Raw genomic sequence first — 14,599 nt, 5'->3', positions numbered from 1 at the left:
TGGTGGCTGCTGCCGCAGTACGTCTGCAGCATGTGGCAAGCGCCGATCCCGGCTTGGCTCACATCGGCATGTCAGTCGTGCTTGCCATCGGCATGGCATGGCATGTCGTGCTTGCCAACGGCACCAGACACCTTATCTGTATCTTGCAGTCCGTTGTGTTGGCCAATGGCTTTTCAGGCTGTCGACTCCAAAGTCGAGGTGGAATACGATGTGCACGCAAGACCTTGCACAATTGGTGAGTGACCACGCTGTCAACGAATGTCTTCTTCGCAGAGCATGTTCCGCGTAGGCACCTAGATAGAGCGCGACACCAAGCTCCGGCATGGAGTAGCAAGGTACTAGAATTGCCACTTATCCGGCAAGACCTCCAGCCACAACTTGATTGTGAGATTTGTTCTTTGACCAGATGCACCGATATACACGTAGGTCAAGCCGCTCTGTATCGACTCAACACGTGCCCCTCCGTGTACACACGTGGTTCGAAAATAAGAGAGCGTTCATGAATGTACATTAACCATTATTCTATACTATATTCTATGTACGACGCGTCTAGAGAACGACAGCGAAAAGGCCGGCAACGGCCACAAGGCCCACCGCGTTGCGCCCGGCGCCGTTGGTACCGATGGGAGGCACCGGCACCGTGGTGTTGGCCGCCGGCTGCTGGGTGACGGTTGTTTGCGTAGGGCAGGAACCGGGGTGCGCCGGGTTGCAGCCCCCGGGGATGCCAGTAGATGTGGTGGGCTCAGGGCACGAGCCGGGATGAGCAGGGTTGCAGCCTCCGGGGATTCCTGTCGAGGTAGGCTCAGGGCAGGAGCCCGGGTGGGCAGGGTTGCAACCGCCGGGAATGCCAGTCGACGAGGGCTCGGGGCAAGACCCAGGGTGAGCAGGGTTGCAACCGCCTGGAATACCGGTTGTTGTCTCCGGGCAAGATCCGGGGTGGGCGGGGTTGCAGCCGCCCGGGATCCCGGTCGACGTGGGCTCGGGGCAGGAGCCCGGGTGCGCCGGGTTGCAGCCACCCGGAATACCGGTCGTCGTTTCTGGGCATGAGCCGGGATGAGCAGGGTTGCAGCCACCCGGAATACCGGTGGACGTGGTCTCAGGGCAGGATCCAGGGTGAGCCGGGTTGCAGCCGCCGGGGATGGAGGTCGGCGTCGGATCAAGGGACGCGATGGCGCTGGCGCAGTACTCGCGGTTGCGGGCGTTGTCTTCACCCACACAGGCCGTCAGGGCGCACGAGCACACAACCTCGGGGGTGCCGTCGGAGATGCAGGTGCTGTAGGTTGCCTGGCAGTCGTCATCCCGAGCGTCGAGGGGAATGGCCGACGTGAAGCTGGCAAGCGCCAGCGCGACAACGAGGTTCTTGGCGAACATGACGAGAGAGGGGAGTGTGTAAGTGGTCTGTTGAGAACGAATGTGAGAGGTTGCTGAGTTGGCTTGTGAAAGCGTTGTTGAATGATGGAGCAAAAAGGATACGGTCCTTCAGAGCAAACTTCAAGAACGTTCTTATACGGAATAAACTCGCTGCCGTCCCCACGGAAAGAGCTTGACTCGTGAGCTCGTTCTGTCTCCCTGGTCTGTTCGATTTCCATTTTTGGCCTTCTCGTGTCAGCTACCGAGGAGCTAGTGCTACGCTGGGGCAATCTCGTATTGAACCACTTTGCCTGGCTATGCTATTCCCAGGCGCTGATACCGAAGTACCGGCCAGCCTGGGGTGCGTCATGCACAGTAGGTAGGGTACACGCCCGTCAACATACGTGTCTTGATTGCCGTCGTGAGTCAAGCCTTCTTCGGCAAGCCCGTCATGGAGGCCTTCCTTGATGGAAGGCACTTTGTCTCGAAGCCCAGGCAACCCAGGGAAGAAACAACGCTTTCGATGTGCGCAAACAATCAACACTGCCCTGGAGTTCGAAGTACCACCTCGTGGTCCTGTCCTTGTCTGGAACAGGCACGGCAGTACTAGTTCAGGGGGCCATACGTCAGCTTGAAGTCAGAATTTGCTGTTCGGTCTTTCAACTGGGAGCTGATCATAGTCATTCGCGAATGGCGGCAACATCGGATTAGGAGCTAGCCCAGGGGCGATACTGAAACCCGATGGAACCTTGCTGTGCAGATCGTATTTCCTTTTCCCTGCCAGAACACCGTCACGAGGTGTGTGTAGTGACGGCGACGCCGTATTGGACTTTGCTTGCAAGCTGGGCCGTCACCCCCACTTCCCCAGCAATTCCCATAAAAATAGAAGGAGGCTTGAGAATCCAGGCACCGCTAGGCCCCGGAAGACAAGCAATGACCAAACCCAGCATTCGGCTAGTTGAGTGCATGGCTCCTACACAGCACATGGTTGTGTGACTGCTATGCGCAGCACATGCAGTCGATTCTTGTCGGGCAGCTCGTTGTGTTTTGTTGCTCTCCGGCTGAACCTGCCGCTCCGTATACCAGGTGCAGACCCTACCAAAGCCAGATGGGGGCCTGTTCTAAGGGTCTGATGGCAAAAGGTGCCCCCTGCCCGACGCCCCAACAGTGGAGTCGCGTCCGGGAGTACGGCATCGTGACATGGCCAGTGATTCAACCCAGTCCATTTCCTTCGTCTAAGAAGAGGCCAAGAAGACCAGCTTGACGTCATGTACCGAGGCATTTATACTGACCGATCGTCGGTGGGTATTTGCCTTGCTATATTGTTGCGCCAGAGCACCCGGGAGTCAATCAGCTCCTGATGCCGATCACAGTTGATCATGACTGTCAATGGCTCGTCAAGCTGCAGTGAGTACTTTTCGAGGGTTGCTTCGGAAGCTGGGCGTCCCGAGAAGCTTTGTTGTCCAGTGGTCTTGTGTTATGTAGAGAGCATGTTAGGCACTTTTACGTGGATTGAATGCATACGCTGCTCAGACAATCACAACACTGGGGCATTGAATTGCGTAATTCACTTGACTCAAACTTGAACTGCGGCGAGGACAAGTTGAGTGGCAGACAACACAGACGCGACCTCTCGACACTGAGGAGATCAGAGGCTGGCATTGATTCTTAGCACGTGATGGACCAACAGCAAGCTCGCCAGCCTCTTGATATTATACCTTGGCTGATGCGCCCCGAGGTCAGAGAATGACGTGGGGAGCTCTCGCATGAAACCCATGTCGAACAATTGGGTCTCTTCAATGACAGTATGCCCAAGAAATGATGTTGAACCTTCTATCAAGTCGTCGACTCAGTAGGTGACTATCGGGCTGAGAAGGCCGTACACCATATACCAGGCCTGTCCTGATGAGACTCTGGCTCTGGACCTGAACAAACTCCATCCACCCCCTAGTCCTTCCCAAGAAGATTGTGGTACACCAAAAATTGCAACGATACTATTCATGAAACTGATCACCGAGAACTTCTGCCGACGCAACATGCTCAAGTCACCAGGACCTCACCAAACATGTCGGTTAGCAGGCAAGCTCCCGCAACGACAACGAACGGAACTTGGTGTTCATCCAGCAAGACACTGCCTGTAGATTTGACCCGGGTATCGAAAATCATACGCCCAAACGCCGCTCCCAAATCCCAAACCCCTGCTGCCTGCCCGTTTCTTTTTTTTTTGGAATCATCTCGATCATCGACCTTGAAACGCCATCCTCCCAGATCAGCAACTTCACTTGCGCGCGGCGCCAAAGTTGATGCGCTTCTTATTCGGTGCGTGGGATTCGGCCTCACTGTCCTCCTCGTTCTGCTTCTTATTCTTCTTGCCCTTGCCAGCCGTCGTCGACGTCGGCGTCGCACCATCCTTGTCCTTGAAGGAAGTAGACATGGGCGTCGGTGCGTGGGATGCGGGGGTCGAACCGACAGATCCAGGCGTCGTGACCTCCTACACTACGTGTTAGCCATCTGCCCCTGTTCTCCGTGAAAGGTTGGATGAAAGGGTCGGGGTGAACGTGCACTGCCGGGGCGATAGGAGATGCTGGAGCGCGAGAAGACGCGGTGCTGCTCCGTGTTGCCCTGCTTGCGGCGCTGGGCGCCGGCGCCCGCTGGTGCCCCTTGATGTAGTTGTCGAAGCCGGCGATGATGTTGCCGTGAGGCGTCGAGTCGAGGTAGGCGGCCTCCTTGGTCTCAATGTCGGATTCGATGGCGGCGAGGCGGCGGGCGACCTGGTTGCGCTGCTCGAGCATGGCCTTGAGCTTGACCTGTTCCTGCTTGTACATTTGCAGGCTCGGCGTGGCGCCGGCGATGCCTGTCGTGGGTGCCACGTTTTCGGCCATGTTGCGCGTCGATGATGGGGGCAAGTGGTGCGTCGATTGCGATAGACGGTACGGTGGTGTTGCAGGTGGGATGCATTGCGATTGGCGATTGATTGACAAGGCGCGTTGGGAGCCTCGTCCATGAGTGGCATGGGGGTTCAATTTGTGGGGGTCAATGAACGAGGTGGGGCTGGGGGTCAGGTGATCAGGACTCTCAAGTGTCGATTCTCGATCGCCTGCGCCTTGCTTTGGATGCTGTTGATGCTGTGCACCATTTCCATCATCCTGTAACGAACAACATCCCTGGACTGACAATGCTGACCACAGCCCGGTACGCCGAGCCCATCTCCCGCCGACCTGTCCAGCTGACACCATCCCAACCACTGGGCACCTCAGCACAGAGACGTAGGGGCACAGCTCTCAAAGGCCCAGAGACATGGTTCTCAAAGGCCCAGAAGCCGTCACAGCCGATCCCTGAGCTCGTGTTCTGACGCACCATCCAATCAGGTTCCAGAGCCGGCTTTGTTTCGAGAGGTCTCGGCGCCTGTCATGTTTCAACCCGCCATGGTCTTTTCTTCTCGTCAAACCACCACTGCTGAAAGACAAGACTCGACAGCCATTTGCTCCGCTGCTCGCCCCATTTTCCCACTTCCTTCTCGCCAGTATCCTGTGCCGGCCATCCGCCAGCGGCGCACGACGGCTGATCGTGACTGGCTGGTACATGGTTGACTGCGAGGGAGGAATGCTGCTAGTCGAGACTCCCCTCCGCACCAAGCAGCCACCATGGCTGCGCTTGCACTGCACTGGCGCGGGACATCGCTAGACCCTCCTTGTTCAGGGGGTTGGTGAGCGTTAGGACAGGCTGGACCTTGCTGAGCTAGTAGCCAGCAGCCGGCCGTCAGCAGCCAGCAGTGAGAGGCTGTCTGCATCGTATAAGACTCCGCCTTGGCCATTGTGACGATAGTTGTGCTGACCTGACCTTGTACACCGCCTCTCGTTTTCCTTGCTAAGCCGCTCTTCTTTTCGTCCGCCTGCCTGTCTCTCGTTCGCTCAGTCGCTCACTCTCTTTCTTCTTCACTCCCGTTGTGCTCTGTGCTCACAGGCTGTGCTGGTTCTCCGCTGTTGTTGTTAGGCTGGTTCTCCAACGGTTACTATCTTTGTTTCGTGTATCAACAACATACGTCCGCTCAGCACTATTTAGCGAGACGCTGCCGGTTACTCTCGAGTGACACAAACCCGAAAGACGTTAAAACCCGACGTCTGACCCGACATCTGACATCATCTTCAACATTAACGCTCGTCAAAAAATGCATCTCTCTACTATGCTACCCGCGACTCTGCTCGTCGCTACCGCCCTCGCGGCACCCCTCGCACCACGCGGCCCCACCAAGACGGCGGCCCCCTCCGCCGAGTCCATCATCCTCGCGACGGCGCCCAAGTCGTCATCATGCGATTCCGCGGCTGACTTCGCCACCGAGTGTCGCACCGCCGCCCAGGCAGCCCCCTACCTCATCAAGGCCTTCAGCGACCACAAGGTCTACGCTCCGGCCGAGATCGCGGCCCTCCTCTCCCTCATCGCCTTTGAGACGGGCGATCTCAAGTACAACCGCAACCACTTCCCCGCGCCCGGCCGCCCCGGCCAGGGCACCCGCAACCTGCAGATGATCAACTTTAACCTCGCCTACGCTCTCGACGTGCCCGAGCTGCGTGCCGAGGCCGAGAGCATCACCGCCGGCGCCGGTGCCGACAGCCTGACCGACGACCAGAAGAACAAGGTCCTCGAGCTCGTACTGCCAGACAAGTATTCGTGGGCCTCGGCCGCCTGGTTCCTGACGACCCAGTGCGACGCCAGCGTCCGGACAGCGCTGCAGTCCGGCAGCCGTGAGGGACTTAACAAGTATCTGTCCGAGTGCGTCGGTACGGAGGTCACCGACGACAGGGTGGCCTACTGGCAGCGGGCCAAGGATGCATTTGGCATCTAGGTATTCCGCACATCAGGTCGGGAATTATTGACCGGGGACTTGTGTTGTTTGGGCTTCTTTTTCGTCCAACCTTTACCTTCGTCTTCTTCTTCTTCGTCATAGCATGTCTGACGTGGGGCTTGGGGCACGGTGTCATATCAATGACAATATCTGCTCTGTCCGCGTAAAACCCGTTCTGTTTTCATTGAATATGAATCGGGTGTTGATTTCAAGGAGATATGCTGCTTTGAAAAAAAGATGCTCAGCCACGGGTGGAATCGAACCACCGGCCTCCCAGGGAAGAAGATGACCATTTTTGGCCTTGAGGTCTACGAGAGCGGAAAGGATTCTAGGAGGAAGAAACCTGGGCGCTCTACCACTGAGCTACGTGGCTTTTGCTGTTGGAGGTACGGATGATGGTTTACTGTTAAGTAGAGTCTCTGCTCAAGGGCATGCCCACTCTGTCAGGGTATCTCGAGCGGATGGGGCTGAATGGTGGAAGGCGAGTCATCCGGGTACAATCTGGGCCATCGGCTACAGGTGATTCATGCTCTCTCTAGCCGGATAGCCCCCCTGGTTTCTAAGTGAGGCGAGACGATTGTTGTTGCAATCAGAATATTGGCAATACTAATTCGCCGTGAGACCTTCATGCAAATATGGCAATACGGAAGTGTATGAAAAGAAGGCAAAAAATACATGTCTCTTCTGACTATATTCAAAGTTCGTAACAGGTGTTTCAATCATGCTGTTACGTATCCTTTTGTTCGATTACGAGGCTGTTGAGCATAATGACGAGTCTATGAGCGATTTCACCTTGATCAGAATACCTACCCTGGTATCACTCATGATATTCAAACAAAAGTAATTTGGCCGACAGACCCGATCAAGCATTGGATATGGGTCATGCTAGTCAATCATGACAGTCCGTGTTGACGAAATTGTTCAGCTCATGAGCAGGACAAGATCTCATCACCTACTTCTTCCACGCCACTTATAAGTCACCTAATCACACCTTACAGAGAGCTGCAATTATCGTACTCATTTCTCCATTTATTGACTCATGGAACTGGGAATAAGATGAAGCTGGCTAGTTACACCAAATCAGGCCATGCGCATCAAAAAGCAAACAGCCTTTCTCATTGACCTGCCCTAGGATCTACTGCAGCGGGGTACAGTCACCATCGCTCGCCCGACCATTCAGGTTCGCCGTGTGGTCCTCACACCTGTTCGGCCACGTCACCGGCCCCGGCGCCGTGTAGCTTGTGACAGGCGGCCAGTACAGGTTGATCTTGAGCCCGGGCTCCTGGCCCGTGTACACGCCGGGGATCTTGACCGTGGGACCAGGGGTGCCCGTGCCCGATCCCTCGACCTTGATCTGCGCGCAGCCAATGTAGAACTGGGCGCCGCCGACGTTCTGCGCGGCGTGCAGACCGACGTGCTCGGCGCGCAGGAGGTACTCGCCCGGCGGCGTCTGCGCGGGCAGCGTAAAGGTAAAGTTCTTGATGCCGATGCTCGCGGGAAAGGGCGCCCAGTCGACGCCCGTGTTGGGGTCGAAGCGGCGCGTTGTCAGGGCGTAAATCTTGGACCAGTCGCCGTCGCCGACGTAATCCTTCGCCGCACCGGGGGCTTTGGAGAGGTACACCGAGAGGGGCCCCGGGTGGCCGAGGTCGGCGTTGACGGCGAAGCCGAGCTCGTCGCCAGCCTGGACGGTGCGCGTGGCGGTTCGGGCGCGAATGTCGGCGTTGTTGCCGCCCTGGTTGCATGTCATGGAGGCCGAGGCCACATTCTCGACGGGGCTGTTTGAATTGGTCGTCGAGCGCACGTACTGGTACGGACCTGTGACCTCGCCGTTGACAATGAGAGACTCAAAGTTGTAGTGCGCTGACACGCCTACCAGGGAGGTGACGGCCGCGGCCAGAAGGGAGGACTTGAAAGAAGGCATCTTGATATAGATGATGATGTTTTCGTGTTTTCCTTCTGTGTTCTGAGATCGACAAAAGACAGTGGCGAACGTCGAATTTATACTCATGCGTCCCATACTGAGGCGTGATGCTCACTTGGGAGCTCGCGAACCTCTCTGGCACACATACCTCATCAAACCAAGCTCCAAAGCCAAGAAAACTGCTGAACAATATGATCTCGGTACATCGCGGGGTTAACCTTGGTTCTGGGTGTCATCATGCTTCCAACCCCTATCCCACCAATCGTGACATGTGCAAAGGCATTGACGACCAGTAGATCAGGTTCGCACCCCGGCAGGGCACTTTAACGTCAGTCTCCATGAGGCCCAGAAAAGGAAGCTCATAGTGGCCAAGACATGCTCGAGCACGTGTGACTGCTCGGTGGTGTCGGGCAACGGAGGCTCAGGGTCCGCAGGTAAGCTATCTGGAGCCCAAACACGTATGACTCCAGTCACAGTAATGATGACCGATACCGACCACAAAGACCCGGATTCTAGAGACATGCTCGATCTTAAAGCCATGTATCGGATCTAGTGGCGAGGGTTAGCTCGTTGACGAGAAGCAGGGTGTTTCGTGTTACAGTCTGAACCAGCCGTCCGAGTTCGTTATTGGCAGTCCCTGGTTCCACGTGCCCTGCTCCGTGATGAACAATTTTGAATGAAATAGAATCCACTCAAGGTCTTGAAATATCGGCAGAACTAGCTGGATTATGAATCTAACGCAGCTCCGTTTCCATCAGCCTGCCGTGTCCAATGGCCAGCTATAGAAGCCCTGCTCATCAACTAAGGCTGTCCGTCTCAGTATGTACCGATTAGGTTCCTCCCGAAATCTTCACAGCACCCCCGTAGACATTCTCGATTTCTTTCGGCTTTCTCTGCTCCGACAGCCAAGACTCCACTAATCACAATCACCTATTCACGATCAAAAGCTGACTCGACATCCCACCAAGGCGGCTTTCCAGGCCTCTCGGTGAAGGACATAGGCAACCATGGGGCAGAAACGCGGGGGACTATGACGTGAAACCTCGCGCGGCAATCTATCATGCAGCTACCCCCGCGATGCCGACCATGGATGAGTGGCCGGCAATGCGATGGCTCGCCCGAGGCGGGGTTCGCCTCCAGAGGTCTGCCTCGTTCGCAGTCCTCGTCTATGTCGCTCACTTGTTTCTGCAAGTTACATGTCCTAAATCAAAATCAACGGGCTGGTGGTGGAGTAAGAGAGGAATAGATTGAGATTTGTCGAGTCCAAGAAGCCTCCCTAATCTCTAACCAAAATGTCCTAAAAGTTGTGATTGCCTTCCGTTGGATATAGACCGCCTATTGCCTTCGTTTCCATATTTTCTCCCCTGACGGAATCATCATCAATTCGTAATGTACATCAACCTGGCTCTACAAACCAGATGCATTGGGATTGGGATATGTGTATCCCTTGTTACCGTTGTTGGGTTGCTGTGCTTGGCTGTTTGGCGCCTGGTCTGGTGGCTGAGGCGCCAGAAAGCCAAAGCCGTTCTCAGTACCCCAATTCGCGCTTTGCGTGTAACTTTCGAAAGCGTTCTGCATAGCTGTCAGTCACTACTCACTCACCCTAAACAAAACATGAGTGAACTTACCCAGTCAAAGTTAGCCATCAGGTCCCCGCCTGCTTCCAGGTTGCCAAACATGGAAAACGGGGACTGCGGCACATTCATGTCAATATCTTGCGGGAAATTGGGCGTCATCCCCGTGCCACCCGACATGCCGAAGTCCACGTCGCCAAAGGTGGTCTGACTATCGGCTTGCTGCATGCTTGCAAGTACCGCTGCTGTGTTGGGCGTCATGCCGCCGGAAAGCATACCCAGCGTGACGGCTGCCGAGTGCTCGGGGTGCATGTCCTGAGACGTATCGGCCTCCGCGAACGGATCTGTGCTCTCAGGGAGAGGTTCTGACGGCTCAGGAGACCTAATCTTCTCCAGCATGATCTCGAGAACTTTGGAGGCCTTGAACGCCTCTATTGATGTGTCTGCGAGTCCCTTCCAGACGTCTCTTGTCAGTTCAAGGTTGCCGATCATGTTCATGCGTTGCTCTGGCGTCCAGAAGAAATCTCCATCTGACTCGCGCCGCTTTCCAGTCTCCCTCTTGTCAACATGCAGGTCCATAACTACCATCATGGCAGGCAGCAGGAAGTCCTTTGTTGCCGTCGAGCTGATGTACCACTTAACCGATCTCAGCCTTCCATTCGGCTGAGTTTCCCGATGAAGGGTGGCCAGGTGTTGCAGCGTCACCAACGAGGCCTCTATCGCAGTGCGCCTGGAGTGTGCATATCGTGAGTTTGTTCTCGCCCGCGTCAGGTACTTGCGATGTAAAACACACAGGATCTTCTGGTACAAGATGTCGATGCTGAATCTTGACATTAGCAGGCTTACAGGATCTTGCGATCCTTCCAACGGCGTCATCTTGAGATGTGGAGGCAACTCCTCCATGATCCCCTGAAGCCTGGCGTCGAACCGGAGAATTTCCTCATAATGCACCTGTCTGCCGACCCTCCCCGTGACTTGTATGATGTTGCCCAGCTCAAGACCCAGTCTGCCTTTTGCGAGAGCGTAAGCGATCGGCGTGGGCTCCGTTGGGGGGCGCGGTGGTGGCATGACTTCCGTCTCGGGGCCGAAATCTTCGTCGAAAACATTGCTGGGCAACTCCGTGTCGCAATCTTGGTCGTGTATCATTGCTGGCAGGGCCACGTGTTGTGACATGAAAATATCGCTCATCCTGACTGTTGCCCAAACGCGCCGTCGCATTTCCTGTTGTCATCTGTCAGCACACCTGCACAGAAGCGCACGAGGTTATACGTACAGCTTGGAAGGGTGTCAGCGAGGGAAACCACTTGGGATCCCTATGATAGCCTAATCGAAATGCAACTCTCGTCGTGAGTGAACTAAATGAGCCAGAGTGCCATATCAGCATCGAATCGGGCTGAAATATTCTCCATTAAGATAGAGCAGCATGGTTTCCCAGCGTGTATTCGACCGGCTTTGTGTAATCGACCTCAAGAAGACATTGTACTGTCCGCGAACGGTACTCGGCAGCCATATCGAGCGCCCTGCCTTTCCACTCAGGTGGTTCGTCGCCAGCTTTGCTGTAACTGTGCAGCGCAAGACTGAGAACTGCATACAAACAGCCCAGCCACATCAGAGGGGTTTCGTTTGGATTTTGAAAATGTGATCGAAGTTGCTGTTGGAAGGCTGGCACGTGGACTACTGTCAACGTATTGTCCAGTGAGTTAAAGTATCTTCCGCATAGTGTAAGGATACTTGTCTTCGATGGTAATCCGGCCCGAATCTGCTCTGGGGAGGCTCGCGACTGTCCAAAGAGAAGGGTCGGACCGTCAGATGCGCTTGCTGGTTTGGAATTTCTGACGGTCTCGTAGCCCTTTTCAAGTTCCTTTTTATGGTTGTTGAAGTACGTCTTGACCTCAGAAATGTCGGCCAAGATGAGATGCCAATGTTCTTGTCCGATGTACATGGACTTTCCCTTGTCACTATCGACCTTGAGAACGCCAAGCGACGTAGCCAGACCATCATCGATATCGCTGTCGTCGTCTTCCGCATCATCCATACTTGTTTCTGTCTGCTGCTTCGCCAGGGCAGATGGTGATGGGTCGGTTTCCCCGGGCGTTGTGTTGGCTCGACTGGAAGAGGACGAAGCGCCTGGAGCAGCACCCGAAGTGGTAACCTCGACGCTGCTGCCGTTGTGCATCAAGGACAACACCAGTCCTTCCAATCTGTCGATACGATTCTGCATATCATCGGGGGTTGACGCGCTAGCGGTAGAACTCTTCTTGCGTGCCGACGGAGTGGCGTACGAGCATGTCGACACATCCTCGCCCTCTCGTTTGACGCAATTGCTACATGGGTGGCTTCTGTCGCATTTTCTGTCATTGAGCAATTAGTCTGAGCATCTGAGCATGCTGAGTGGCATTAATCTTCTTACAGTCTGTTCATTCACATATTAGCATAGTATTCGCCAGTGAGTAGAGACAATGATGCTTACTTTCGTGTCCTGCACGGGTAACAACTCAGTGGGATTCGGTTCCTCTTGCGCACGACACGGAACTGCTCCTCAGGGGAGCGACCCGAGGAGGATGTCCCTGGCGGTGTGGGACTCATGCTGATAAGATGAGTCGGATGGGATCAATGGGGAAACAGTTTTTTGGGTGCCAATGCAATGATCCCGTGGCAGACTGGGGGTGCGGTGAGATTGACCGCAAGATGCTCTGCTGACAGACGAAAACTTAAGTGTGGCCGCCAACTGTGCGCGTCTCGAGACGGAGACTCGAGAGAGGGCGCAGTCCGACAGCCTGTGCGACTTGATGAATCGCAAGATCGCGCAAACCTTTATCTGTCGATGCTACAGCTTTGAAGTTTTGGGTGATCACGAAACTCGGTGGAGATGCGCTCGCTGCTTGCGGTGGTGTCGCTGTCAGGACTGATCTGACAGCCTCGCTGTTGGGTGCTTCAACAAGAACAGGAGGGACCCGGGTCAGATTGTGGTCTTACGACTTTCAAATAAGATCAGAGTCAATGACTGTGTGTACACAGGCTATGTGGCCGGCAGAGCGCCTGGATGTGAGATGCGATTGGGGCCACGCGAGGGCAATTGGACTTACATCAGTAAGCTCCCACGAAATCTACCAAAGCACTTGCTCAAATTCAGGAAGCGAATCAGCGATCTGATAGGCGACGGTACGGAGCAGGGACCAGTTCTCTGAGTCGTGCGGGGTGATGGTTTTGAAGATGATGATTGTGTTTATGGAAAGGAGACGTGACAAATGGGGCAGTCAAGAGCGATGGCGCGGAAGAAAATATCAGGGATAGGCAAGCAGTGCTTGGGTTGGCCTAGGATTGAAAGACGAAAGTCCCTTTAGGCTCGGGGAGAAACGACGAGAGAGAAAGCTGGTACGTACATCAAGCCATTTTGCGCAGGGTTGAGGCACGAGGAAGGCACTACCAGCATCGCGCGCTTAGTGTCGATGCAGCAGGAAGAAGTACCTTGACTCAATAGTCCAGGGTCTCTACACCAGGCGACCATACCTACCCACCTAGTTAGCTACCTAGGTTACCAGGCAAGGTACCTGGTTAGGTGCCCTACAGGTACCTTATCCCCAGATGCACGCTGTCAGCGAGGGACAGGCGCCACCAGCATCGTCGTCGTCGACGCCGCGTAGGGCAGCAGTTGCCCAGAAGGATGCTACCCCAATTGCAGCCGCTACCTGAGCACCCACCTACCTGTCTGTCATTTCCCCTCACACATCCCATGCTTCATCCCTAAAACGGTAGGCCCCTCTTCACACTGACGACGCAACAACGCGACGAGGCTTGGGCAATGCCCGCTCGGCTTGGTTCCATGTGAAGGCTTGTTCCATTAGGGCAGCTTTAGAGTCGGATCACCTTCCCTGCACTGCGCCTCTGATCGGCAATCTTGGAGGGTTGCACCGGATTTAACACTTAACTCCGGCACATTCTCGAGCATCTCTCACCAGCCAGACTCCTTCAGACTGGACTTAAGAGCTTCCTTGTAGCACATCGCGAACAAAGCGTCATGCCAACGCTGTCAGAAGCTCGAAGCGCTACTTTTAAACACTCGCCGGTGACTCACAAAAATCCGAGGCACAGTGAGAGCTTGATGCTGGGACAGAAATGCTCTCTTCGACATCCCCAGAACGGCGCTTTTTTACCGTCCACGATTGCAATCTGCCACCGCCAGTACCGAGTCCCGCCAGGATGGAGAGCATGTTGTTGCTTATGCCCTTCGATTTTTTCTGTTCACGCAGGACGCAGTTTCCAGTCGAGTAGCGCGACCTGTTTTGGCGCTGACAATTCCACAGTTCCACCGTTGATAGCAACTTGCAGCATACGACAAGCAAGTGCGGAGGAGCTCTTTCGAGCCAGCGGTTCTAAGACGATGCATTGCGCGAACCGACACACGACGATGATTTATCTGCAACGCCTGACTGTCTCTGACAGGTTACTGAGGATCCGCAACCGTGTTTCCTCCATCAACCTTCAATCTGCCTCTTGATACACAGAATAGGTAGCGCCGTGCATGCCCCAGCACGGCGTTGCAGCAACCTAGGCTAAGAGAGACAAGGAAGATTCCCAAATCACCTAAGGGCCATATCATCCAGGCCTGTCCGTGTCTTACGGCGAAGTTCAGCTCGACCGCCCGTCTCATAGCAGACGGTGCTGGCATCACATGAGACTGCTGCTTGTAACCATGATGGCGGGCGGTGGTGGGATGTATCACAGGGCGGCAAATATAGGAAAACATGCGCCATATCGAATACGAACATAGCCCAGACAGCCCCGAGATCTGGTAAGACCGGGTTTACCGTGATAGAATCTGCCCGAGTTGGGAAGCAAGCCCAAGTCGGGAGCTGCCAATTCATCTTCCCACAAGCGTTTCGGTTGATACGCAGGTCATCATTACTCACG

General features: G+C 55.1%; 5 protein-coding genes and 1 non-coding gene across 6 annotated transcripts; 1 reads left to right on the top strand and 5 right to left on the bottom strand.

The window, feature by feature from the left end:
• Positions 1-549: 549 nt before the first annotated feature.
• On the bottom strand, positions 550-1,371 carry VDBG_04867 (conserved hypothetical protein; the record flags this gene model as incomplete). Its single annotated transcript, XM_003005215.1, has 1 exon — positions 550-1,371. One exon carries the CDS (start codon positions 1,369-1,371, stop codon positions 550-552), a length of 822 nt encoding a protein of 273 aa, XP_003005261.1.
• A 2,339-nt stretch (positions 1,372-3,710) lies between these two features.
• On the bottom strand, positions 3,711-4,232 carry VDBG_04866 (conserved hypothetical protein; the record flags this gene model as incomplete). Its single annotated transcript, XM_003005214.1, has 1 exon — positions 3,711-4,232. One exon carries the CDS (start codon positions 4,230-4,232, stop codon positions 3,711-3,713), a length of 522 nt encoding a protein of 173 aa, XP_003005260.1.
• A 1,286-nt stretch (positions 4,233-5,518) lies between these two features.
• On the top strand, positions 5,519-6,193 carry VDBG_04865 (conserved hypothetical protein; the record flags this gene model as incomplete). Its single annotated transcript, XM_003005213.1, has 1 exon — positions 5,519-6,193. One exon carries the CDS (start codon positions 5,519-5,521, stop codon positions 6,191-6,193), a length of 675 nt encoding a protein of 224 aa, XP_003005259.1.
• A 242-nt stretch (positions 6,194-6,435) lies between these two features.
• VDBG_15097 lies at positions 6,436-6,566 on the bottom strand. Its single transcript has one exon. It is a non-coding gene; the product is annotated as a tRNA-Glu (tRNA).
• A 762-nt stretch (positions 6,567-7,328) lies between these two features.
• VDBG_04864 (cellulose-growth-specific protein) lies at positions 7,329-8,114 on the bottom strand (the record flags this gene model as incomplete). The annotated part of the gene is made up of 1 exon (XM_003005212.1): positions 7,329-8,114. One exon carries the CDS (start codon positions 8,112-8,114, stop codon positions 7,329-7,331), a length of 786 nt encoding a protein of 261 aa, XP_003005258.1.
• A 1,407-nt stretch (positions 8,115-9,521) lies between these two features.
• VDBG_04863 (conserved hypothetical protein) lies at positions 9,522-12,274 on the bottom strand (the record flags this gene model as incomplete). Its single annotated transcript, XM_003005211.1, has 5 exons — positions 9,522-9,686; positions 9,743-10,909; positions 11,172-12,039; positions 12,099-12,101; positions 12,159-12,274. 5 exons carry the CDS (start codon positions 12,272-12,274, stop codon positions 9,522-9,524), a joined length of 2,319 nt encoding a protein of 772 aa, XP_003005257.1.
• Positions 12,275-14,599: the final 2,325 nt, after the last annotated feature.

This window comes from Verticillium alfalfae, genomic scaffold (genome assembly GCF_000150825.1).
Source record: "Verticillium alfalfae VaMs.102 supercont1.5 genomic scaffold, whole genome shotgun sequence".
Lineage (NCBI taxonomy): Eukaryota > Fungi > Ascomycota > Sordariomycetes > Glomerellales > Plectosphaerellaceae > Verticillium > Verticillium alfalfae.
This window is presented reverse-complemented; position numbering and strand designations above follow the sequence as displayed.